The 25,977-nt window shown below is 41.1% G+C and overlaps 3 protein-coding genes across 6 annotated transcripts in view; 1 reads left to right on the top strand and 2 right to left on the bottom strand.

Moving 5' to 3' along the window:
- The window catches only part of LOC111569393 (intermembrane lipid transfer protein VPS13B), a 322,692-nt gene extending 319,484 nt beyond the window's left edge, over positions 1-3,208 (top strand). For all 4 annotated transcript variants that reach the window (XM_023271473.3, XM_023271472.3, XM_023271475.3 and 1 more), the window contains exons 66-68: positions 1,148-1,316; positions 1,436-1,516; positions 2,198-3,208. In XM_023271473.3, the coding sequence (XP_023127241.2) occupies positions 1,148-1,316; positions 1,436-1,516; positions 2,198-2,446 (499 nt within the window). In that variant the 3' untranslated portion in view covers positions 2,447-3,208. The remainder of the gene's footprint in view (positions 1-1,147; positions 1,317-1,435; positions 1,517-2,197) is intronic.
- Positions 3,209-3,338: 130 nt separating this feature from the next.
- On the bottom strand, positions 3,339-21,030 carry LOC111569379 (regulator of G-protein signaling 22). The gene is made up of 24 exons (XM_035948741.2): positions 20,738-21,030; positions 20,615-20,643; positions 20,433-20,495; positions 20,174-20,356; positions 19,959-20,044; positions 19,153-19,334; positions 18,279-19,047; positions 18,021-18,182; positions 17,587-17,773; positions 16,911-17,030; positions 16,621-16,722; positions 14,991-15,185; positions 14,374-14,466; positions 13,781-13,962; positions 13,392-13,554; positions 9,959-10,123; positions 8,572-8,640; positions 7,758-7,916; positions 5,758-5,937; positions 5,482-5,667; positions 5,231-5,371; positions 4,828-4,927; positions 4,123-4,230; positions 3,339-3,521 (listed from the first exon to the last, which is right to left on the bottom strand). Exons 1-24 carry the CDS (start codon positions 20,757-20,759, stop codon positions 3,493-3,495), a joined length of 3,675 nt encoding a protein of 1,224 aa, XP_035804634.2. The 5' UTR covers positions 20,760-21,030; the 3' UTR covers positions 3,339-3,492.
- A 156-nt stretch (positions 21,031-21,186) lies between these two features.
- On the bottom strand, positions 21,187-25,940 carry fbxo43 (F-box protein 43). The gene is made up of 6 exons (XM_023271480.3): positions 25,804-25,940; positions 24,046-24,915; positions 23,183-23,926; positions 22,704-22,806; positions 21,980-22,180; positions 21,187-21,826 (listed from the first exon to the last, which is right to left on the bottom strand). The coding sequence occupies exons 2-6, from the start codon at positions 24,849-24,851 to the stop codon at positions 21,578-21,580; spliced, it is 2,103 nt and encodes a 700-aa protein (XP_023127248.2). The 5' UTR covers positions 24,852-24,915; positions 25,804-25,940; the 3' UTR covers positions 21,187-21,577.
- Positions 25,941-25,977: the final 37 nt, after the last annotated feature.

Raw genomic sequence — 25,977 nt, 5'->3', positions numbered from 1 at the left:
CCATCAGATGGAGGGGAAACACCTTTTCTTAGTGTGCTGGAATGGTTTGGAGGTTGGAGGGGAGTTGGTTTACAAAGATGGCATGTTGTGCCAGGCAGGTTACCTTTGAGTCCTGCATCGTGAAAATATGGAGTGAGCAGCTGCATCTACAGCACTGCATCAGATGTTAGTGTTTCAGAGATTCCAATATGTTCTCACTGGAACACTTAATATCATCATTAAGATTTATGAGGGGCCTCCGGATCCAGAAGGTTATCAGGAGCTGCAGGAAAAGTATTTATGGCATTTTAGGAAGAATTTTCCACAAATTATTTTGGTTTCCGTAACTAAGAAACATTTACTTCTAATAGCAGTCAGTGTCGACTGTCAACTGCCATCAGGAAAAAGGCCAAATTTTACATACAATATTTCTTGAAAACATTCCACTTTAGTTGTCATCATCCGAGGGACTTAGCAGTCTGCTGTGCTAATGTTAGAGGAAGATGAAAAAAGCTTTTAAAAAATACATGAATGCTGAGATAATGCTCCCCAGTGGTTTTATTCATGCTGCATAGCAGTCAAACTGGTTTCCATCAGGTGTCCATCAATTATTTTGACTACTACAGGTAGCCCAGACACTTGAAGGGTCAGACTGTTTGAGCAGAGTAACACTGAACAGACGCAGACTGTCCCTACTGTGGTTGCTTCAACATCTGCTCTGCAATGTGAACACCTGCCTTCCAAAGTAAACACACTGTCAGAGAAACATGACTGAACACTTCAGTTCCAGCACACAGATTTCCCTATTGAACGTGTGCGTAATAGGAACCACACAGGGAACAGGCAGAAATGTAAATTACAGGATGTATGCAGACACGTATGGTCACTTGTATGTGTGTGTTGAGGTTAGCTGGGTCCTTTGTGTAGTCTTGTGTTTATACAGAAAGTGTATATCTGAAGTTAGGAGGTTTGTCATTATGTGTGTGTGCATGTAAACACAGAATCCATGCAGGGGAAGTTGTGTGCTTGTTTTTGTTGCGTGTAGTACATGTGTTGATTAGGCACAGAATTAGAAAGGGCTTTGTTTTTCAAATTTGATTGTATGGAAAGTTGTAATTTTCCAATCGTGTCATTAAATAAATACTTTAAAATGAATGTCTGACCACAGGAAAATGCTGCAGTCTCTGGGCCGCCCGGAGCTGCACATGGCCCTGGAGGTGACCATTGTGAGTGGGTCCGGTCAGGAGCATGCTGGCTGTCTGCTGCTCACCTCTGAGGTGCTGTTTGTGGTCAGCCTTAGTGAGGACACCCAGCAGCAGGCCTTTCCCATCACAGAGGTAATATAAATAAATAAATAAATTCTCAGGACGGTTCCTGTGACAGTCCAGTGAACCTTTCTTTAGCAGTGTTGCTGTGTAGACAGTGAAATGAATGTTAAACCTCTCTGTCTCTGCAGGTGGAGTGTCAGCAGGAGCCAGGACAGCAGGGCCAGCTCACTCTCATGTTACAGCAGCAGACAGTAGCCAGCGACACTGAGGTGAGACTCTGAAAATAACACAGCTGCACCCGACTCACATGGTGGAAAACAGTCCTACTGATGTAGGAATCAGAAAATGGAATTCATACGCTGCTTACAGTGTGCGGCTTTTTGTCAGTACGTTTTGTGCCACAGTTTTAAAAAAGCACAGATGTTAGAATAATTTCAGTCTTTAAAGTGATATTTTAATTACTTTCAGATGTGTGTGTCTTCACTGAATTCCATTTAAAGTAGAATTTTATGTTGTTTCATTAATGTTCACTTATCAGTGCCCAAAAATGCCTCAGTGTTTATTTAGAAATGTTGTCAACATGCAACGTGCAGAAAGGTTCAGTACAAATTTAACATTTAGACATTTGGCTTTTTTTAAATGTACAGTTGTATTTATTGCAGCGTGTTGTGTGCTGAAGCATCTATGAGTGGATCTTTAAGGGGCGCTGACCTCTGACCTCAGTTGATTAGTTGCCACATAAAATTGTTCCTACATGTCTGGTGTGGTCGTTTTTTTTTACTAATTTCTTTCTGTCTGGTTGAAGGTTAAATCATCTGCTGTCATATTTAGTTGGCATGACAACACAGTACTCCAACATGTGTCCTTGACAGGTTGCTATTGGATACCACCTGCAGCAGTTTACTTCATCAGGTTCAGCGCGGGATAATTATCTGTCTGTCTGCCTGCAGGGTGACGGCGTTCGTGAGCGTCTGTCAGAGCAGCAGTATCGGCGGCTGGTGGATTACGTGACGAGAGCCTCCCAGTTTCTTTCCCCCTCCGCTGCTTCTCTCCAGCTGCAGCCCTCAGTGACGCTGGCAGAGCCACCACCTTCTGTCACCAAGTGTTACCGCTACCTGGTGGATCCTGCCTTTGCCAAGGTGTTTGTCAGCAAGTTCACCACAGTAAAGAATAAAGCCTTACGCATCGGATTCCACTGATACACAATAACACATCCGTGGCTTTCTGAGAATGAACGCTAAAAGATCAGAGCTTTTGTTCCCATTTAAAATAAGCCTTAAATAAATATTATCCTCTGAAAAGATAACTTCCCATTCATGCAAAACATACCTTTTAAAAGAAATATGAATTTTTATTTAAATTGTTGCCTACTGTGGGGATATAGAGAATTCTTAGAAATTGTTTTGGAAACATTTTTTGTAAACAATAGCAATTCTCAGCACACAAAGAACATCAGTGGGATAAAAATGAATTTTATTCATAGAAACACAGGATTCTGATGTTTGGACATTTCAGTGAGCATATACTGTAGTGAACACTAAAACAAGAGTTTAGTTAGTGTTACAGATCGACATGTACAGCCAGCAGGAGTCACTTCTGTCTAAACAGTCTGTAGTGGTTCACTCTGCAGAACAAGCTCTAGGTGTTTACATTCTGCATATAATGACTCCATGTCTCATGCCAATGTTAAGTGCAATTTTATATACATGTTGATGGACGCTAGAGATACCAGCTGTCAACCAAAATGTTTTTCTACATGATGTAACATACCTGTTGGACAATAACACTGTTCTTTGTAACCTAATGTCAATGCCAACTCATGATGCAAACATTTCATTGTTGCCTTTTATATTATTGTGGCACTGAGCTCTATGTACGATTAAAGTATAATGCCTTTGATGTATAAATGGATAATATATTAATAGAGAAACCCCTTTATAAAAATAAACTTTAAAAAACTATCTGATGTGTTACTTTTATCATTTTGTACTATGTCAAATATATTTCTCTTCACTGCAGTAAAACTAGTTCTGTGGAACAAACACTATTCATGCAATAGTCTTGCTAGTCAAGTGAAATTCACCCAAATGGATAGTCAGATGATTCTTACATCATGTAAACTGATACCTCATCATCGTCATATTAGTAGCCGCTCCGCTCTCAGCTTTCACTCATTGTCCTCCAGTAACGGTGTCAGTCAGCCTGTTTGTGTTTGTTCTGCATGAAGTCAGTTCCAACACTGGTTTCATTTCATGTCGCAAGCTCTTACACCCCCTGTAGCAAAACAAAGTAGGTTTTTATCATTTCTTAGGCTAGTCTTGCTCCCAAAAAACATACAGATGACGACAAATTAAACTGGAAACCAGCAGTGTTGTTCTAACAGAGCAGCTTCAGTGCATTGATTCTCCAAGTCTCCTGAACTCTACTGGAGCGATAAACACATTCCCTCATGTGGAGAGTGCAGTCTAACAGTCTGTCATAAGTGTTCAGTCAGATTAAAACCTGGTGGCTGTGAAGGCCATAACAGAGTTCACATCATTTTCATTCTGTTGAGTGACCATTTGTGCCCTGTGGATGGGGGAAGGGAAAACTTCCATCTGGATAGTTTAATCAACCCTCACAGCATGATGGAGTCACTGTATCACCTCATTGAAGGGGTCAATAGTTCAGATTTTTCCTCTAATTTGTCACCTGTCTGTGTGCACCTTTGCCTCCTTGTGATTGTTGTATTGACAAATTTGACCACATTTCTAGGTGTACAACATCATGTCAGTTTTCATTTTTTGAATTTCAGTCAACTAAAATGTGTTCACACCTAGCTTCAGTTAACTAGAGTGGCCTTGTTCTGCATCCTGTTATTGCCCTGCTCACTTACTGTTATATCTGTTGCACTGTTTGCTGTCTGTGGTGGAGGAGCGATGTGAGGACTGCCGGCAGTCGTACCTGCTGCTTGATGACTTGATGCTGCAGTTAAAGGATGAGTCTGGAAGGGAGAGAAGGAGACAGTCGGGGCATGTTTAGCATTAGCTTTTACAATCCTTGAACATACTTAAGACTGCAGCTTTTACAGAGAAGCAGGCTTATCTTAAAGACGGCTCATATTTATATCATATCTGTGTGAGCGATATCTCCAGACCGTGGCCTATGTCCACCATGCAGGAATCAGTGATGAGCTCCATCTGTGTTCCTCCCAGTATTTCTCCTCTATACCATGCCATTAAAACACAATTTGCACTATGCTTCATTTCTATGTATCCTCATTCATTATGGGCTGGAACTAACTCCTGCACAGAACATTGACAATTAATGGATGGGCTGAAGTGGCTGTTTTGGCTGAAGTTGTAGCCCAGTGAGATAGTTCAGACATGCGGAGGGGGTCGGTCTGACAGTACTCTGGCTTTGGCTGCCAGGTAACATCGGAGTCTTGGAACATGAAGCTTGGATTGCACCGTGGGAACAGCAAAATGTCATTTCATTGTTATGGTTTCCTGCATTTAATCTGACTGGTAGCAGAGAGCAGTCAGCTGGATATGTGAGTTTCCCTGGGCCCTGGGAGACAGAGGGAGGTGTGTTTGTGTACCTGAGACTGTGGAGAAGGAGGCTTCTAGCTGACTCTGTCTCCTCAGCAGCGCCTCCTCCCTCTTCAGACCTGCCATGTACTTGGAGTATGACCATGACACCTGAAGGAAAACATCCAGAAATCAGGTCAAATCAAATGTGATTAGAAAAACGGTTCAATTAGACGATCAAGTTTCTTGCTTTACAGTTAGTGGTCAGGACTGATGAGGCCTTGTGTGGACTTGTTATTGTAATTTAGTTTATCTTCACTGCAGTTTTTATTTCAGTATGTTGTGCTTTCAGATACTTATCAGTGGAAATCCTCTAATCTGGTTTGGCTTCCTTTAAATGCTACATTTCACACAAACACAGCTCTACATTTACAATGAATGTTTCCCTATTAGGAACAAATGACAACTCCTTACCGGCTGTGTGGGAGTCAACAGAACTCTGCTCTGTTTCCTCGACTCCTTTCTTTCACTTCTTTCCTCTTGTTCTTCTTCTGTTTCATTTTCATCTGTCTCCTCCTCCTCTGTCAAATTGGACTCTTGTTTCTCCAGCTCTTCCTGTACAGAAAATATTAGATAGGGTTGAAAACGTTTGTACTACAGACTTTAGTGTTGCAGTAGTATTACCAGCTGCACAGCCGCATTGTTGTAGCTCTTTGTTTCCTTACCTGCATTCGCCTCCTCTCATTTTCCTCCTCCTCCTCCTCCTCCTCCTTCCTCCTCTGTCGCCGGACTCTGGCTCTGTATTTGGCTCGTTTCTCCTGCAGCAGAGGAAGGAGCTGCTCCTTTTGGATGCTGCTGCTGAGCTTTTGAAACTCAGGCCAGCACTTTAGTAATTCACTGAACACTGACATCTACGTGACCAGAAAATAACATTAAACACATGAAAAAAAATACAAACGCTCACCGTACCCAAGATGCACAGACATAGAGGAGCACAACACCTGTGCCTCTCTGAAGATATAAGGACCCAGCTCATGGCGTTTGTCCAGAATGTGCTGTGCCTGTTCTGGAGGGATGTCTATCTGCAGGGCAGGGGGCATGGAGGAGTTGATAAAGCAGCTGATGATAGTGGAGATCTTTTGCTGGATGGTGGCCTCATCGCTGTGTGAATGACAAAGATCCTGAATGCAGAGAGAGAAGGATTAGAGGAGGAATGAAAGGGAAAATAGGAGTTGTTCTAAATTTCATCTGCTCCTGTAATGTGTGGAATGAACAAGTGATTTGTTTGCATTGACATAAGACAACTAGGGGTTACAGTAAGTTAAAGATACCATCAATTAGGAGCTTATTGTAATACCTTCAGACCATTTGTTAAGTATTTATTGCATTGTATTTGATTTCCTTCTATAGCGCTAGACTGATAAATTGCAGATATTAGTTTAAAAGCAATTTCTGGATATGTGCAGTCCAGTACAGAAATACTGTATGTCTGAGGTATATTAGATATAGTGTCACCATTTCTTTGTCTATTCACCTCATTTTCACACTGAAAATGCTCTTCTTGCTTTAAACAGTACATAATAGAAGTATGTACACCTTTGTGCAAAATGTCAAATGATATCAAACTACATCACTTCTCAATAATTGCAATGTGTCTAAGCGTACAAGCAGAATATTCCCTCTGACAAACAATCAAAAACTGATGCTTTATTATTAAAAATGCAAGACCCAAAGTAGAAATTTAATGCAACCAATGTGAATTCACCTGTGATTTCCAATTAGCCTAAATAACAGCTCAGACAGAGTGAAGGTGTGATATTGCATAACGTGACCCTCTCTAGACAGCATCCAAGAAAAAAAACACTGCTTGCAGATTTGCTGTTTCATTAATCTCACATAGCCAGACATCTGCTTTCTGCTACAGGGGAAAACTCTTCTGGCTTGTTCATATTTCTTATAACTAGAGATGCTCAGATCCCAATCTAAAATCGGGATAACTCGATCCAAAGATGGGAATCAGGCTGATGGAGGCATTTTTTTTACTTATCAGTATCAGCACAAACCTTAATTCATACCGACATTGTCGGTTCAAGCCACAGACACATTATGTGAGACGCAAAGGAGGCTGTCACATCTGCCACTGGAATATAGGAACACTGTCCTAGTTGGTCTCTGCTTGATTGCACACATCTGCACTGGCCACAGATCATTAAGAGTCACAACAGACTTTGTCATGCTTCCCCTGTACTAAACCCTCACACTGGAAGTTGTTGATGTTTTGAATAGTAAAGGGATTTATAAAACGATATCAGCAGGTAGTGAAGGGGGAGAAGAAAGCCTTGTGAAATGTGTAGCTAACGGCAGGTTTAGACCCGCCGTGTGCATCCGATGAGTCAGACTATCTCTTTGCCAGCAGACTGTCAGATTAAACTTCACTGAAATGCACGTAAAGCATACATAAAGAACATTTGATCAAACAAGACCAAAGTTAACTTGTTTAGGTCCAGTGTGCCCAGGATGTTTTTGACAGGAAGCTGGTCGAGACGACCACAGTGTATGCACAGTCCCAACAGTGGAGTGTGATGATATGGGGCTTCGTGAGTGCAAAAGATGTTGGGGAGATTACATTTATAGATGGCACCACGGATGCCTGTGGATACATCAGAACACTGGCTGCAAGATGACTTCAAGTCCGTGAAGCTTGGCAAAATAATGATCTTAAACAAAAGTCACATCAGAATTTCTCAAGAAGAAAGAAGTGAAAACTGAGTCCTGACAAGTGTGTCACCTGACTTATCCAGTCAAATACCTTTGGTTTGTATTTTAAGGAGAAAGGTAGAGCAACACAACCCTTCCACCACCTCAAAAATCCAGCAGTGCAAGGTTTAGTTTAGAGTGGAGGGAGACAGGACAGGTGAAGGAAAGTGGAGTGTGTTCTAAATGCTTAAATTTTTACATTTACAGGTACATGAACCATACGGCCATACAGGCTTTCCTTTACCTTGTACCTCTGCACCTCCAACCAGAATAGCACATCATTCTCCAGGAAGTCACCCTTCAGGGAGACAAAATGCTGAAACTGCTGGCAGGTGACAGGGTTGAGAAGGATTCGTCGAAACAGCAGAATCTCTTTAGAGGAAGACATCCACAAGCCCTCAGCCTGCAGAGAAACATGACAGAGAACACCAATGACACTTTGTCATACTGTGTCACACTAATACCACTTTGTTGGTTCAACTTCTTCAGGACAGAAAAAATGTCCCTGAGGAAAAACTTAGTCCACTGCTTGTACATATCACAGCAAATAGAATCATCTGCAGTGCAGTAAAGGATACTGTCAAGTGTTCAGTGAAGAACAGGAGTAAGTATCGTCTGTGACCTATGAGCTGCAACTTTAGCTCACATAATGATACAATAGAGATAATGATTCTCCTTTATTGAGGAAAATTTATATGCCAAAGATGACATAATGACCATAAAAATGATAGTCACAATAATGTATGCAAAATCCTTCCTGTAATCATCTTGTTTCTGTTCATGTTTTATTTCTGTTCTGCTGTGGAGCTGAGATGAGAGGACGGGAACAGAGCTGCATGGAAAACACTCCAAAGACTATTAAAGGGAAGGTTAGTAATGCTGATGCTTTAATCTTATTTATCCTGGATCCAATTTGGGAAAACTAACCTCAAGGCCAAAATGGTGTTTGACAAAGCCAGTGCTTGAAGCCAAGTCATGAACTAAATCACACATGCTTTCAGGCCAGGAAATGCCTTATTTCTCTCCATTCAAAACATCCCCAGAGGACTTCTCCTTACCTTCCAGGCTTCTCTCCTCGTTCTGCACCGACGGTAGACGTGCTCTGAGAGCCTGTCTGCTGCCTGCATCTACCACACACACATAGAAAGGTCAAAAGTCAGAAACTGAATAAAGCAGGATTAACAGACACTGAGCCTCTCAGAGCTCTCTGCTACTTTGTCCTGGCAGTAACTAAAGCGCTCTCTTCTTTTTTACCTTTAACCTTCCCTCTGTTTAAATTTCCTCCAATCTCCTCTAAGAGAGCTCTTTACCTCTCTGATGTCATCCGCCTCCCACCCCCTCGTCACCTCTTGACCATCTTTTCCAGCCTCCTGCTCATCTCATCCTCCAGAGTGTAACGTTAAACTGCGTCTACCTCTCATTACTTAATGAGGGGATCCTTGTGACCAAACATAGTAAACTTGATAACATAATGAGGCGGAGCACCAGAATCTACAGTTTGTGCGTTTCCACCTGATGAGGCAACCTGAGAGAGCAACTGGACAGTGACAGTGTTTAGTGGTTGCTCACATAACACTAATGTGTGTCTGACTTTTTCTCTTTTTTCACTGTCAAGGCTGCAAATACAGCTACAAAAGGCAAACTTAGCACATATTACAACTACAGTTGAAACAAACCCTCTTTGTCTAATGTGGGTCTCAATATCTTTCCTCTTTGGGAATTAAAATGTTAAAAATAGCAGAAAAGAAGCAAAATGAGTTGCTAATTGTCTTAAATGTTAACCACTGTTCTAGGGGCTTGGTTGCAGCAGCACTAATCTAAGCATTCACTACCAATAATCATAAAATTCTATCTGTTAATTGCTTGTGCATAAATAATGAAAAAACATAAATAACTTAAAGAGAAATGTTGATACTGAAATACATTCAATAAAGCAGAGGCAAAGATTTTTCCAACCATATACAGATACGTATTTTGCCATTATCCAATGTAACAACTAACCTCTAAGGCTGGTGGCCTTAGAGACAAGGTCAGGAGATCACAGAAGTCACTGGGATACTTCAGAGGACCATGACTGTCTAAAGGGCAAACCATATAGCAGCTGTTGATACATTTCTTAGATAGAAATTTGGCCTGCAGGTCAGGAGTTTTACAAAGGTCATTGAGCTTTATCCTGTGAGGATCATGAATGTCTGTAAAAACTGTTAAAGCTGATGAAAAATATCAGTCAGGAAAAAAGCGGTGTACCAACAGACAGACAGCGATAGCATGGCTATAAACACGTATTCATAGTGTATGTCAAGTGTAATTAGATAAAAGATAACCTAAGGATTTCTTTTCTGGCACTTTGCAAATGCAGCGGTTACCTCGATTAAAACTAGCAACAGCTAAAGACATGTATTCAGCTGGTAGCCCATAAAGAAAGTGAGGAATCTGGATCTCCACCTTTGGTTTGAGTCTCTGTCGCTCGGTGAACTCTGCCGTGGACAGAAACAAAGGCAGCCATGTTTTCTCAATGTGATTCCTGACAATGTCCTGGATCTCCACGATGACTGGGTTTGAAAGACAGTCCAGCTTCAGACGCTCCAGTCCACCTGCCAGACGTAGTATCTACACACAGAAAAGATCTTCAGACCCAGTGGAGGCATGTGTTTAATAGGAATGCTAAAGATGTGTACATGTCGAGATTTCTGTAAAACCACATTAAGAACATATGACGAGGTGGACAAGAGAATCAGAAAAACTGCCCACAGTGGGAAACCCAAGTGAAAACGCCTCTCCTTCCTGACTCCTGCTGTGCTCTTCATCATTCCCACAAACCCTCTGTTCTCTTCATCTCCCCTCTGTTTTCTGTCTTCATACATCGATCTGGCCATGTCTCCCTTTTTATATCTCCTTTATATTTTCTCTCATCTCATTTTGCACGCACACATGCTCACGCATGCACACAAACACTCACACAAGCTTCAGAAATGAGAACCAGTCATGGCACTGGTGTGGGAGTCAGGAGATGAAAGGAGGCCAATCTGTGACTGGATGACTGAGTGACTGAAACAGTGAAGGGCCAAAGCAGTAAAGCTGTCAGTCTCTCTACATCGCTCACGCAGACAAGAACCAACGCTGAGATGCAAGAACGGCAGCCAGGCTCGGTCCTTACAGAGTTAGAAGCACTAGAATTGGCATTCTAATTCAAATGCGCAGTGAAAATAATTATTTTGATGGTATTTATGAGATGAAGTTGACAAATGACAAAGATCATGCACCAGAGTTGAATTCATGTCAATAAGTACACTCTGTTTCTCTCAACTGGGAGAACAATTTCAAATCTGTATTTGGAGTAGCTCCACAAGACATACATCTCAGTTGTCAGGCAAAAAAAAGTTGTTGTTTTTTTTATCTCTTTCAGCAAGACAACTTTCACTGTTTAAGTGGTAGGAGTTCTTTCCAAGCTTTAAACTATGGATTAAAGATTTCATGTATCAATGGAGAAAATATGCTTTTCTCCAAAAGTCAGTGCCCAGAAATGTTAAGCTGTATGGCAACCATTCTTAAAATATAAAGAAAATGTGGATGCCACTGTTAGTTAGCCTGGTCATTTTTAAACTTCTAACCCACCATATACATAGTTTACCTATTTATTCGTAACTTGTTTGTTTCCTATGATTTTCTTCTTACACTTTGTACATGTTGTATTTTTCATTTTTATAGCTTTGTTTTCTGTCTCACCAACAATGCAGTCACTTTATTCATATTGCATATAAATGTTTTGCAACATTAGTACAGTTATACTGTAGTTGGGCTGGGGCTCTGGTGGAGTAGAAATGACAGTTTAAAGAAAAGTCATGGTTTTGAAGCATGGATTAACTTAAAAGTTAAGTCCTCAAAAAAAACTGTAAAGTTGTTTCATTAATTTGAGCAAACAACAATTAACGGGAACATTATTTGCCACAATTGAAAATATCCAAAAGCTAGTTAGCAAGCTAGCAGGAACGTTTTTAAAAATCCATAAACAGTTGAAACAGCTAAAAATAAAAACAACAAACGCTAAAAGTAATGAATAAAACACTCAGTAAACAGCTGAGATAGTAATAACAGCTATGCAACTTTTAACTGTAAGTTAAAATAATGGATAAGTGGTTAAATTAGTTGACTAAAGGTAAGATAAATGGCAGGAACAGATAGAACAGATAAACTTAGTGGCTGAAATACTCAATGAGGGGAATGAGGGGATACAGTGGAAAGTTTAAATTAGCCGAGAGGTAAATAATTAAAACTGCTAGTCTGAAATGTATCAGATAATAGTTCAAAGGTCCTATTTGGTGTAAATCCATTTTTAATGTATTTCATGGTTGTTATGAACTTGTAAGTGTAAAATACAGCTGTTCAGATATCTAGATTTATACACTCAGCTAACCAGTCATTCCGCTCAGCGTTGTCTTCCTCAAGGAGGTGGGAACTGCTGCAGATTGTTGGTTTTCAGAGCAAAACAGTCCTTAGAGAACAGTCCTAAAACCAAACTATAAGACCTTTAAGGCCCAAATAAAGACAAACATGTTCCAAGGCCAGGTCCTAAGTCGATTCATGACCAATAAGTTCCAAATCAATTTCCCACTTAAAAACAAGTGAAATTTCAAAAAAAGATCTGTATGTTCAAATACAAGTCCCAATTCAGAGTCAGTTTACCCTAGACAAGATCAACTAGTTGCAACTCAAAGATTAAAGATTGGGAGTCCCAAATTCCAAGTTCCAACTCAAGACAACATTTTTCCAATCTTCCATTGCTAAATTTTGATTAAGCCCATGCCCACTGCAGCCTCAGTCTCCTGTTGTTAGCTGACAGGACTGGCACCCGTGTGTTGTTTCTACCGCCGCCGTCCATCTGTTTCAAGGTTCAACATGCACAGCAGTTCAACACACGCAGGCAGCGTGTTCTTTCTGAAGGGGGCAGGAACAGCAACTGCTCCTTATTTTTCAGAGCAAACAGCCCATTTAAACAGCTCTAAAATCAGGGGGTAGACAGCCATGGTGAAATCTACCATCCTTGCAGCATTTTGAGTTCAACAACTGAAAGACACGCTGTGGGGATTAACTTAATTAACCTGCCGAAAAGGAGCATGGGACCTTTAAAGATGGAGACAATCTATTAGTTTAAGTAGATTAATTTGTTTACTAGCATCTAGCTGAATAATGCTGACAGGGCTGTGAAGGTACAATCAGATAAAACCATCTGGCAACTACAGTCCAGTAACACACAACACCGTTTTCTGTGACAGTATCATAAATACTAGATCGAGCGACCATCTTTGTCATCCCAAAGACAAAATCCGGCACACCGCTACATCTACTCATCCTAACTCGACACACCATGCCCTCCTGCAGTAATCCTAGAATCCAGAAACCCAATCTTCGGCTATAAATGTCAAGACAGTTTTCATCCTACTGTCATTGTTACTTGAGCTGATCTTCGTTGTCTTTCTGCATCCAAACCATACTCTTCTCCGTCTTCTTGTTTTAATTCTAAACATGTTCTCTCATGCCCCATTCCCCAGCAACACCCTGCTGTCAGAGCTGTCAGCATGAAGTCTGCAGGATGCCAAAGCAGGGACGTGGGGAATTGTGTGAGAGCCACAGCAGCCTCTGTTTATCAAATCTGGATGCTGAGCCTCAGTTGGAGCTCAGATCCCATCTTGGAATTGTCATGTCATGAGCAGCCTGTTTCTACCCGCTGTTTCTGTAATGCTTTTCCAGGAACTTTTGTAGTAATTCATCTTCAGTGGAGTTGTGACTGCACCAATATGGGTACATTTGCGAATAAAACTGAACATGTTATTTTTTACATTATTTGGTGATGATTATATAATGATGATGACTGACATACATCATTCTGTTGTTGTGTTGTGGCAGGACTGTCAGAGCCAAAGAAGTACTTCCTGTTGAGGTATTTTTTGGCAATATGAGCCGACCTCTCCTGTCTAATAGCCTTGTCCTTCTGAGGAGTCCTCCTGTATTGCTCCAGATCCAGCCAACACGTCAGATGGATACTGAATATAAACACACATGTTCAGAACAGATGATGTTTTCACATTTACATCACAGCCTGTATACATCCTGAAAAACCTTGAGTTTAATGCAAAAATGATGTATATATGCAAGTCATGCACAGTGTGATGCTGTAAACCTATGGTGTTTATGTATTTAGCTTAAGTGGCACACATCTAAACAAAGGATGAAAGTGTGATATAAAAACTGTGTGGTTCTACAGCTCACCTAGCATCCTGATTCTGTAGGAAAGACATAAAGTGCCCAATTTCATGACGGTGACGAAATAAGGAACCTAAACGGTAACCTTGATAATTTGGAGACACACTGGACCAGGAGTCAGAAGCATGGGGACCCTTTGAGAAGGGACTACAAGGTGAGGAAAATAGCATGGACCCACATTGTTTCTCCTGTAGAAGAGATACAGCAGGAGGACAGAGAGAGTTAGGGACAGATGGGGGGAAAAAAGCACAAAAAAATGTCCAAATATGAGAAAAATAAGGTGCACTATAAAACGCAATGATTTCTCCACATCACATCATGCCTAATACTGCCTCTAAGACATTCTAAAGTCATAGTAAAGCGCAGAGCCACATGGATCATTTCTTCTATATGACAGCAGTGTGATTAGTGCCAAGTAAAACAGCCCTGGAACAGCAGATAATCAACATTGTTACTAAGCAATACATAAATAGTGGTGAGAGGTCATTTTCACATTAATATTTACATAGCTGTTTCATGCTCACAGGTGTGTTTACTGGCTATTAACTGAGCACCAGCATTTTATAAATCTTGGAACTGCTGGATGCTGGCTGACTGACCCGTTTCAGCTGCCGCTCTGATTCCTCACACAGACTCTGGAGTTCCCTGTATTCCTGGCTCTCAATGCAGCGAACCTCCTCGTGCACACACACCTGGACACACACACAGACACAAAACTAATCAACAGCTATTTTCATTACTTAATAATTATTTAAGTCAGTTTTCAGTCAGAAATACTGGTGGACTGATGGTTCCAGGTATTCAGTGTGAGAATTAGCTGCATTTCTTGGTCTTACATTACATTAAAATGAATATTTTTACTCTGCTTCATGATGGTTTGTAGATCAAACGATTAATTAGAATAGTTTCAATAAAAATTAGCAGAAGTTGCCACACTGAAGCCAGTCCACAACCACAGTTAGGAAACCATAGACTCAAACTAATAACTCTAATCAGATATTCACAAATGCAGTAACATGAACGCTAGTAGATATTTCTTGGTGCTTTGTAGGAAATCCACATTCCACATCCAAACATAGATTGAAAAACAATCTGTCTAACCACAAATTGACCTTAATAAGGCTTCTTTGCTATTGAACTGTCAGGTTTACCAAAGGAAACGCATGTCCTCCCAATAAAAGGGAAGTAAATCAACCAGTGGTTGAACTGTGGTTACCTGCTGGAAGGACTCCTTGTCCCTGTTAGCCAGAAGTGTCCAGGGCTCCAACAGGATGTTCAGGGTGTATTCTTCAACCCCATCAAACAGCTCCTCAAAGGCAGGCCTCAGTCCATCATATACCTCCCTTCTGATCTCCTCCTCGACACCAAAGCTCCTCCTGGCAGAACTGAAAAGATATGTGGAGTAAAGGAGCTGGAAAGGAGAGGAGAGAAGAGGAGAGGAGAGGAGAGGAGAGGAGAGGAGAGGAGAGGAGAGGAGAGGAGAGGAGAGGAGAGGAGAGGAGAGGAGAGGAGAGGAGAGGAGAGGAGAGGAGAGGAGAGGAGAGGAGAGGAGAGGAGAGGAGAGGAGAGGAGTCATAAAAATGTCTTCACTTCAGAAGCATTTCTCCTCACAACCGCCATCACTTTCATCATCACCCTTGCTTGATGCTCTCATACACAATACTCAGTATCTCTCATCACTGCTGCCATCACACCACATAAATGTCACTCATTCAGCCGTCTTGGCCAAAACACAATGGAAAGATCATCTAAACGTCAATCTGCTGGTGAACTAAAGGTTAACTGAAGGAAAATAGGTTTCACTGAGAGGTATTCTGGAACAAACCACTCTGCTTTCCTTCCTTGGTCCAGCTGTAGTCAGGCAGGGTGGTTCTGGGTGACTGAACTGGCGCAAAGCTGGGGGGGTCTGACTCACTTGTTTTTATGGGAGCTTAAATCTCTCCACTTAGTGTGCAGGGGTGAAGAGGGTAGAGAGAAGCAGGGGGGAGAATGGGAGTGGCAGGCCAACAGAGCAGGAAAACAAGGGCAGGTGTGGGTGCAAAAGGGAGGACACCACAAAGTGTTTCTGCTTCATTGCTTTTTGATGACTTTATATTTGATTACTGCTTGTTTGTACAATTTAAGACACTTACTCCATGTAACTTTAATGGACTGTGATTGCGGTTTTTACTTGGCATCCTCTCTAATGGAGGCCGCTTTATCTCTCTGTATATTGTTTTCCTCCGCATGAACCATCTTAATTTAACTTTTAGACCGGCTATAACTCACAGAAAGCATGAGTTACACAAATATACCTATTTTTTTATCACTTGAAATTAGTTTGATGGTGCACAGTTGGCCATGGCAGTATAGTTTTTGAAGAAACCTAAGAAAAAAACATGATACTATAAACAATTTATTTTTTGGAATATTGTGTTGCTATGTTCTGACTAAAGGAAATTTTTCTCAGGAAAAGTGTTCTGCTTCAGGAAAACAGAGCAAAAGCAATAAGTTCCTTGAAACTGATCTGCTGAACTAGTCCAAACTCAGATTAGTATTAGTATAGAGACATCTCTGCACATGCATTCAGTTTGAAACGGTGAAAACACACGTCAAATTCATCTTTAACTTTGATTACTTTAAGTTTCGTCTTGTTTTTGGCAAAACAGCTACACTTTAAACACAAGTGTAGGGATATGGAGAGAAAGTCTGTAACTATAAATGTACTGTATGTTACTCCTGTGTTGGCTTGCTAACCACATAGTTACTGGTTATTGTACAGTGACAACAACTTGGCATTTTCCTTAACTTAGAAGTCGGTATAATGTAGAACTTAGGGTGTACAGCAGCTGTGTGTATGTACTGACCTGCGCCTCTCTCTGCACTCTGTATGGATCCAGCCCGTCCTGGTAGAACAGCTCATGGTAGTGCTGCAGGTCAGTCCAGAAGTACATTGCATTCACCCAAAACTGAGACATAAAAAACACATTAAATTGTCTGTTTCACTGCTCCATTTTGCAGTAACAATAATATATGTAGTAGTGTTATCTACTATTTCAGATGTATGTCAGCCATGGTATAATGTAATGGACTACAAAGAGTAAATGTGCAATTTTTAGTACACATTAGTAAATTAGCATCGCTTAGATGTTTGTACCTGGTTCCCAGATTGTTCACAGAAGTGTGTGAAGTATAAACCAGCACGGGAGTCAGCATAAAGAGCCTGTAACATCTTCTCCATTCTTCTGTTATGTAACAAGTGACCTCTGCTAAATGACTGATGAAACACATATACAGAAGAAAACTTTTAAAACACCAAATCACAGTTTATAAAAAATGAAGAAAAAGGGGCCATATTATTTTTCCACGGTGCATTGTTTAGTCACTGCAAGGTGCAAAAACAGTGGAAAATGTCATCAGGAATCCTCAGTGCATGAGCAGACATCTTAAATGTCTTTTTTAAAATCCAAAGATGTTGCATTTTTTCATGTAAAATAGAAATATGCAGCAAATCCTCAAAGAAAGAGACCTGGAAACAAATGTTTGGCAATTGGTTTGATAAATAAATTACCTTTCCTGTTGACTGACTTATTGTCTCACTTACTGTTTGAGCTCCAAACTTAACCAAGCAACAAGCTTCAGAGAAAAGGAGAAATAACTGCATCACAAGCTGCAATCCCACCTACAGCCACAAAAGTTGGAAGGAGTGCAGAGAGAAAGTTCTCCATCTCTGCAGTTTTCTGTATTTATGCCTAGTGTGGTGCTTTGCAGGACTTTGCTTTGCACCTTAAAATTTTAATGCAGCTAATTGTGTCTTTTGCTAATGCTCCTACCTCTTTATGCACAGTATGGGAGAGTCGAGGCAAGTAGGTGTCAGGGCATGGGAGAGGCCAAATCAAAGAGGCATCGCAGGGCTGTATGCTTGATAGAGGCCTGTGACACCTCTCTGCCCACGGCCCAATGTGAGAAGAGTCATTACAGTCTGCCCGAAAAAAGTGGGAAGTCCAGAACCGAGGAGCCCTGTGTGAAAAAGAGAGGAAGCATTGGCTTTACATTAAATATAGAAGGCTTAAACATATGTAAAATTACAATACATGTTATATCCAGCCTATGCAGTGTGCAACCAATACTAAATGATAAGTAGTGTAAATATATGATGCATTACAGGAGTAAATATGGTTAGAAATATTTATGGATGCGCAGAGGTTCTGTATATAGGTAGGCACTGTACACACTAAAACAATCTGAAATGAGTTCTGAATCTCACCAGTAGTTGAGCAGAGACTCAGTGAGGCAGGGCTGAACTGAGCACAGTTTCTCCTCTGTCCAGCAGGGGGAGGTAGTCAGGCCCAGTCTGGAGAGCAGCCCCACATTTAGACAGCTCTGACTGCTGCTCAACAGGTACCAGCTCCTCATTAGGACCAAATACCTTTTACAAATAACACATTACATATGATGCATCCGATTTTTTACATTTTTTAAATCATTGCATATAATAGGTGTCCTGTCATGTTGCAATATTTACCTGTTCTTCCTCTCTCTGTGCTGTGTAGCTTTAAGTCTCTCTATATCCAGCCATAGATTAAGTATCTTCTCTCCTGGTGTTCCTCGCAAAAACTCTTTGAACTCATCCAAGCCTGGCCTATTGCCATAGCAACAGGTATCATGGCAACAAATATCAAGGACATTTTGTTGGTATGCGCCTCTACTCTCCACCTCCCTATTCTTCTTTTCCCAATCTGTCTTTTCTTCCCATTCACTCCCCCTTGCGTCATGTTGAACCTTCCCCACCTTCTCTTCCAGTCTTTCTCTGTCCTGATCCGCTGAATGCTGATAAACTTTACATTCACAGGGTTTGTCTGTGTTGGTACAATGTGTCTGGTGTCCTGACTTGCTGAGACACTCAGAGGTGTTTTCCTGGCTCTGACTATTCATCACATTCATTGCATTTTCAAGTACCAGTTTCACCACTGTGGCAGCCAGGAACTCCAGTTGTTGTTCAGCAGAGTTAAATATCTGGCTACTGGGTTGTTTGAGGTGTATCTTTTCTCTAACACCAGCTGACGGCCCTGTGCAGCAGAGACCCAGTTCTGCTTGTAAACTTGGGAGTTCCTGAGTTTCCTCACATTTAAGGTGAGAGAAAGTGGAACCGGATGAGGACCAAGAGGAATGGGTACAAGGGTTTTCTAGCTGAGAACAACTGGAGTAGCAACTAGATGATGTGCTGCTTCTTGTGTTGATATCCTCCTTCTGGCCAGAGGACAGATATGTAACTTTACTCGTGCTCACAGAACCTGTACAGCAAAGAAAGATAAAATTTAAAATCCTTACCTTCACAACAAGGATTAAACCTGAAGTTTACAGTTCACATAGATTTGCAATGGAAAAGTGACACACACCTCGTTTTGCTGAAATGTTCTTTTCACTATGTGACCACCTCACGGCCTTCAGTGCGTCATTATTTTCTTTGTTAAATTCGGAGAAACATCGCAGTTGTGGGGCTGAAAGAGTGGTTCGACTTGAACTGCTTCTTCTGTGGATACAGAATTTTGGGTCCCACTGAAGCAGGATTTTGGCTAGTCTGGAAAAGAGCAGAGAGAACAGATACACCATCAGTCACAGAATACACAGCAGTGCAAATATCAAACTTAGCAACTGTCATTTCTGCATCACTGCTGCAAGGTGCAGGTTGCAATTTAGTGCGGGTCAGTAATCTGATCTGTACAGGATGTGGCCCTAAGGTTTCTCACAAGATGCATAAAGAATTAGACTGAACAGTGGAGAAAGTAGGGCAGCAGCCTTGAACACAAACGCAATTCTTTGAAGCTGAACAATACAGTATACATAGTATACTCCACTCAAGACCACTCCATATTCTGCAAATCTGTTCTTGAAAAAAGTTGACACCATATAATAAATGGTAGCACTTGAAGTGGGTGGTTAATGCTTAAAATAAGGTCAGCAGGTCATCAAGCAGGTTGTAGGAAGGGGGCAGAACAGGAGGCTAGTTTGTTGGACATATGGTGAGTCTGGAACTAAAAAGAATTTGACAAGTAAAGAGCAAATTAAAGTCTGACAGTTCTAAGGGGTGGTAATAAGAACATGATACAACAAGACAGAAACCAGTGAAAATTGTAGATGGTAAAATACGTGTTTTGTATCAACAGTAGTTTTTTAAAAATCACAGTTCTATACACTTGTGTACCTGTATTCATAGTAGCAATCACTTTGAAGGAAAAAAGGCAGTCTTTCTCTTTTGATCCACTGGATTCCTTGCTCTCTGTCGAGGCACTGCAAAGGTCAGGAAAACATTCCTCAAATCAACCTTCCAAGGCTACACTACAGAAATTTCTGCTCATTTCTGGAAGCAAGTAACTTCAAGTACTGTTTTAAAAAAAAAAAAAAAACGACACTACTTACACAGACTGTGTAATCATTGTCCACTGGAGAGGTTCTGGATGGTGCCGTCGGGTCACCAGTAAGAAGTTGTGATTTGCAATGTTGTAGGACTGATCTGATTCTACTGGAGACAAACTGAGCTGCTCCATTCACCACCTCAAACAGCCCAGTCTCCTGATTGTACAGTAGAGCCTCTGGGAAGGACTGAAGAAAGATTTATGCTATAAGAAGGGTATAAGTATTGTCAATATGCTGAATCTATGTATTAGGCCTACATTACCGGCAGACTTAAGAAATCATTGAAGAAGTGAGTCAGCACATCATCAGAGGCCAGAGAGCTTTCCTGTATAGAGGACCAAGAAAACAAATAAGCACTAAAACAATAAGGAAATTCTGCTAAACCTTAACTGCAGTCACAGATTGAAAAAGTTGTAAATGCTAGTAATCAAATTTTAAACTTACAAAATTGCCAGCAGTAAGATGGGGAAAGTCTTAGGATAGAAAGAAAAACCCAAGTTACCAAACCAACATCAATCTTAAAAAGTCATTTGAAGTGAACTGAAATTTATTGAAAGTACTTCTTACCTGTTGAAATGACTCCACACATTGTTCACCTAAAAACTACTGGTGCATATGCAGTATTTTCAAACTGTCTGTCCAAAAAGTCAAGCAGAGCAGTCACTTTTGAAGTGTGTTCGGCCACCACAAACCTCTGAGTGAAATTAGACACAGCCCAGGTTGCTATGGAAGTGGACTCATTTTCAAAACACAGGGGGCAGTAAAAGTTTAACTAGACAGGACCAGAGAGAAACGAGTGCCAGTTTGTAGCTCTACCTCAATACCCCCAAATTACTTCATAGTTGATTATTCTAATAATTTACAATCAAGTTTGTATCCAAGATCACTTACATGTAATAAAAAGTCAAACTTTGTTGCTGCAGTTAACATATCATTCCACTAGATGGTGCCAAAGACTGAACAATTCATTTGTAAAGATTACACTTATGATCCTTACAAATGAAACCAAATACACGTTTAAAAAAAAAATCACTACATTTATTTTAAAGCTAATCTGAAAAGACACTGGTAAAAGTTTAAAAACTCAGTAATTCCAAAAAATATCCTGTACAGTCAGTGTATAGAAAAATACATCGATAGCAAAAAGAAATGAATTGCATATGCTGGTGAGAACTCCTTCACATGCAGAATTAAAAACATACATGCAAGAACTCTGTTTAAAAAAAAAAAAGGAGGAAAAAACAAAGTAAAAAGACAGGCACAAACACATTAAAGAGTACAGATGTGGCTCACAAGAGAGCCACTAATCAGTTCAATTGCGGCTGAACCTCATCTTCACCATATTGAGGAAAACTAAATGCTAAAGGGGCTATGACATAGCAAACAGGAACAAGAAACACTTTCTCCTCATAGTCTTCTAACATTTCGCTTGCTTTGAGCACTTCCTGGAAGAAGAGTGTCCTTCTTGCGGCGACCTGCAGACTGACTGCCACACTCTTGAGAGCTGTGAAAAGCGCACAAGCATGATGTGCAAAACTGAAAGCCACAGTCGGCTCTGCTGCACACACCCTCCTTCTTCACCGAATGACACCTTGCAGGATGTTGACATCTAGGGCAAGGCTTGAGGCACTCATCGTTGAAGAGGGTTTTGGCAACCTGAAAGGAAAAAACAGTTACTTGAAATAACTTCTAGTAAGAGTTTCATGTCAACTGCCCTTATGACTTCCTTCAATAAAGAACCATACTTTTCACTTCACAAAAAAATTCTATGTTTATATACATTAAAGAAGATTAAGTCTTGTAACTCACTTCTAGAAATTTATCCCGTTTGCTGCTGCTGCTGCTGCCTGAATGTAAGGCGTTGTGCAGTAATGGGGTTAAAGTGCGACTTCCGGACTGCGGAGTGCAGTAGCTGGAGGTCCTGGACTGGGCCTGGACCATCTTCAAAGCTGACCTCTGAAGCAGAGCGACTCTGGTCTCTGCATCAGAGACATGGACAGCACCGGCATGCTATGAGAAAACAGCAAGAAATTCAAGGTCATTTCAACTATTATTCACCATTAGATGATATTCACACTGAAAAGCTGAATAAAAATCAATCAAATGCTAGTTCACACTGGTTCACATCACACAGAAAACTGCTGTTTTACTGTTCTGATGACCGCACAGCTAATACGATAGCATATGTTTCTCCCTTACCAAAGGACATCAAGTATCTTCCAGAGACACAAAATAAAAGCTAGAATACCAAAGAACCACATACTGACATGAAGCCTTTTCAACCACAGAATAGAAGAAAAGAATAGTATAGCTTTACTGTCATCATACATGGGGGCATGACAAAAAATATAAGTAGCTGCCACTGGACGGTGCAAATTAACAATAACAAATAATAAAATCAAATGTACATATAAAACAAAACTATATGAAAAATTCCAACATATGCAAATGAGGAAAGATATATACAATACAGTGAGGAGGTAATGAGATCAAAAAACTAATAAAATAGTGCCCAGCATGGAATATTTCACACCTCAAGAGCAGCCTCCACTTCACTCAGGTGGTTTCTCCTCCTTAGGTTAGCTCTCTTGTCCTGGTGGATAATTTGATTCCAGCTTTTGCACACCTGACCACACCTGTCAAAACAAACAAATTCATGCATGAGACCATTTTTCAGCCCCCTAAACCTTACAGACAAAACTTATTTGATTTTTAAAAATTAACTGCAATGTGAGTGCACAATGTGTGTAATGAACACTGGCTGAAGTGATGCATTAATCATACACTGTATTAATGCTACAGACTACTGTCCTTTATATTTGATTGTATTCATCTATTTCCAGTTTAAAAAGTAATTATCACTTTAATGAAAGACAAAACGGGAATCAAGTAACTTATCCTGTGATAAGTAAGAAAGGTGTGACAGTAGATATGGTAAATGCAACCAAAAAAAGTGAAAAACATTTTACTTTGCAATGACCAACAATTTTTTTGGAAACACAAATTCATCACCTGTAGACACTCTCAGAGCTCAGGCTGCCAAGTATGACAGCCAGGATGTGTCTGAGGTTCCTCTTCTTCAGCTCAGTGAAAATGTCCACCTTCAACAGGCCCATCTTCCTGCCAATCAGCCCTGCCAGCGGCATAGTGGTCCTAAATGTCACAGGAGTCTCAACCAGTGCTGCTGTGGACTTCAGCTGCGCCTTCAGGCTTGGACTCTGGCCAGCAAACATTTGGGTTTTGTGCTGGCACATAGCATGAACCAGCTGCAAAGCAGGAGTCAGAGAGAGATCGACTGGGGTTGTTCTGTTTGGAGTGATATCTGGATTAGATGGATCTGCACTATGAGGTGTCATATTTTCTGACTTGGTTGTAGTAGCTCTTAGTGGGGTAGTATAATCTTGTCTTGCTGTGGCCAAACTACCAGAAAGAATACTATTACCATGTTTAACAGAAAGGCTGCAAGGGGTGGCCTTGTCAGCAAAAACGTCATCATCTTTAGAATGGTTGGGACACGGATGCAGATGCTCTCTGTTTGTTGGGTCTTCCTCAGACTGAGAGCCACCTTCTTTAAGTGTAGAAAGCCTGTGTTGCCGCTGCAAACGGGAGCGTCTCTTTGATTCAGCTAGATTTGGGGTTTCACAGTTTCCTCTAGAGGCAGAGAGGAGCAGCTCCTGGAAAGAGCCATCATGATCCACCGACGCTTGGGATTTATCAAGCGTCAAGGAACTGAAACCACTATCCTCATACACAGACCTGTTCCAAGGACAGAAGGGGGTTAATGCAGACATGTTTTTGATTCATTGCTTCTCCATGAATTCCACTTACAAAATTTACAACAAATGTTGAAAGTTCAGTGTCAACAGAGCACATACCTGATGTATTCAGGTGTATGCATTGATGACGGTGTGCACAAGACGCTTGAGACGTCGTACAGGTCATTATTCTCACTGCTGACTGGTGATTGAGAGTCTTCCTTCGATAAGACAGGCGGAAATTTGCAAACTCCTGGGGTCTTCATATCAAGTTGATCAGAGGCAGAACTGTTGTGGCTGGAATCTGTGTCTGTGAGTGAAGCTTCTCTCTCAAAGCTAAAAAACTGACCGGAGTTGGTTTTACCATCTTCCAAAGTGGAGGTTCTCACTTGTGTGAAGAACAGACGACGTTTCCTGCCAGACAGTGCCAGATCCTGGTCCACTTTTAAAGTACTTGATGCCAAAGTCTCCGTCATCATGTCTAGAGAGTCAGATGCACTGTGAGAGCTCTGAGACCTGACACTGACTGAGGATTCAGTCTTTCTGGTGCACGGTGATCTTTGATTGTCATTTTTGACATCTGTGGTTGGCTTGCACATTAGAAGTCTGTGTCGCAATGATGAATCCCTTTTGTATACTTTTGGAGTTTCACACCAGCTAACTGCTGATGGTTGCAGTAACCTGGAGTCTTTGCCCAAATATCTGACCGGTTCTTTTATCCTCTCCTTAGGTGTGAGATAAAGCCTTAGGTTCTCCTTAGGTGTTTCATTTAATTCTGCTGGAGACAAAGATCCACAAGGGTCAACTCCAACAATGCTCCGAGGGCTTTGGAACAAACCTGAGTATCCACTGTCAGAACAGTCATCATAACAGCGCTGGTCTTTGCAGCTCTCAAGGTAGACAGCTGACTCAGGAGTGCACTGCATTTTCCTTCTCCTGGGTCTTGGCCCAAAATGAAGAATTCAGCAAGTAAGGAGGACGTCAAGTGACCTGCAAACAACAACAATTTGTAATAAAAGCCTACTTTTGGATAAAAAAAAACCGAGACATAAAAGAACCATTAACAGTATTAATTGATCTGGTAGGTTATGACTTGGCTAAACGAGCTTAAATGCAGTCTGCGTGTGGTTCAAGTCTGGTTTCCGAGTTAAGTTGGACTCACTTAGTGGTAAGAGATGAGCAAAGTGATGAAAACGACTTGCTGACAGTCTTTCTGCTCAGCACTAACTGTCAGAGGGAATCAGCTGTTTCATCATCGTTGCTATGAGAGCGCGTGTTTGTCCATTTAAATCCTCCCGTCGCGAGCTCTCGGTGATGCCGCTACAAAGAGACCTGCCGCCGCCAAAACGAAACACCGACCCCGACCGGCTGTGCTCGGCTGAAAATGTTCCCAGGGGATTCATACCACTACCACACCATTCTAACCCTATTTACGTTGACTTAGCGTCGATTTACGTATTTAAAATAGCGAGACAACGACTGAGACTCGTTAGCTAGCTCAAACAAAGTGCAAATTGCATTTGAGGCTAAGCTAAAAGTATTCATTTTCCACTAAAAAAAACCGCATTATATAACTTCTTCAGCTTCCATAAACATCCTTGTTGGATCAATTAGCATGGCCCAAAAACTACTGAGTCAATTAGAGTTAACAGAGCCCGTTCATAGTTGGTGCTTGACAAATAAGTAAATAATTATTCATGTATCACTACCGCTACACCCAGTAATTTGTGCATTTAACATAATATCAAACACTGACGATGTATCACCACAACTACTGCCAGGTAATGTTTGTAGCTTGCCAGGTACATTGCTAGTAGCGTCGTAAACTGCATAAAACTATAAAATATAGCGTTAAAATGTTACAAATAAACCCCTTACTTCAAGATAAGGCTCGTCCGGCGATGTCGTTTCCTCAGGCTGAGTTCCGGGCCACAGATAGTATCCCTCGTAGTTGTTTCTGTTTGCTACATGTTCATATAATAGACACCAGAACCTGCCACGTTTTTGAATTTGGAGCCTTCTGTTGACTGTGTCACGTGTTTCCGCTCTGCT

This window comes from Amphiprion ocellaris, chromosome 9 (assembly GCF_022539595.1).
Source record: "Amphiprion ocellaris isolate individual 3 ecotype Okinawa chromosome 9, ASM2253959v1, whole genome shotgun sequence".
NCBI classification, from domain to species: Eukaryota; Metazoa; Chordata; class Actinopteri; family Pomacentridae; genus Amphiprion; species Amphiprion ocellaris.
This window is presented reverse-complemented; position numbering and strand designations above follow the sequence as displayed.

Coding starts and splice junctions, on each gene's coding strand:
- fbxo43 (XM_023271480.3), bottom strand. CDS start 24,851: ATGCAGTGCACTCCTGAGTCAGCTGTCTACCTTGAGAGCTGCAAAGAC. Junction 23,927..24,045: donor CATACACCTGAATACATCAG/GTATGTGCTCTG, acceptor TCCTTGGAACAG/GTCTGTGTATGAGGATAGTG. Junction 21,827..21,979: donor AACGGGATAAATTTCTAGAA/GTGAGTTACAAG, acceptor TTTTCCTTTCAG/GTTGCCAAAACCCTCTTCAA.
- LOC111569379 (XM_035948741.2), bottom strand. CDS start 20,759: ATGTGTGGAGTCATTTCAACAG. Junction 17,774..18,020: donor GAGTCTCTGCTCAACTACTG/GTGAGATTCAGA, acceptor TTTTTCACACAG/GGCTCCTCGGTTCTGGACTT. Junction 10,124..13,391: donor CAACACAACAACAGAATGAT/GTATGTCAGTCA, acceptor TTCTGTGTGTAG/ATACTACGTCTGGCAGGTGG.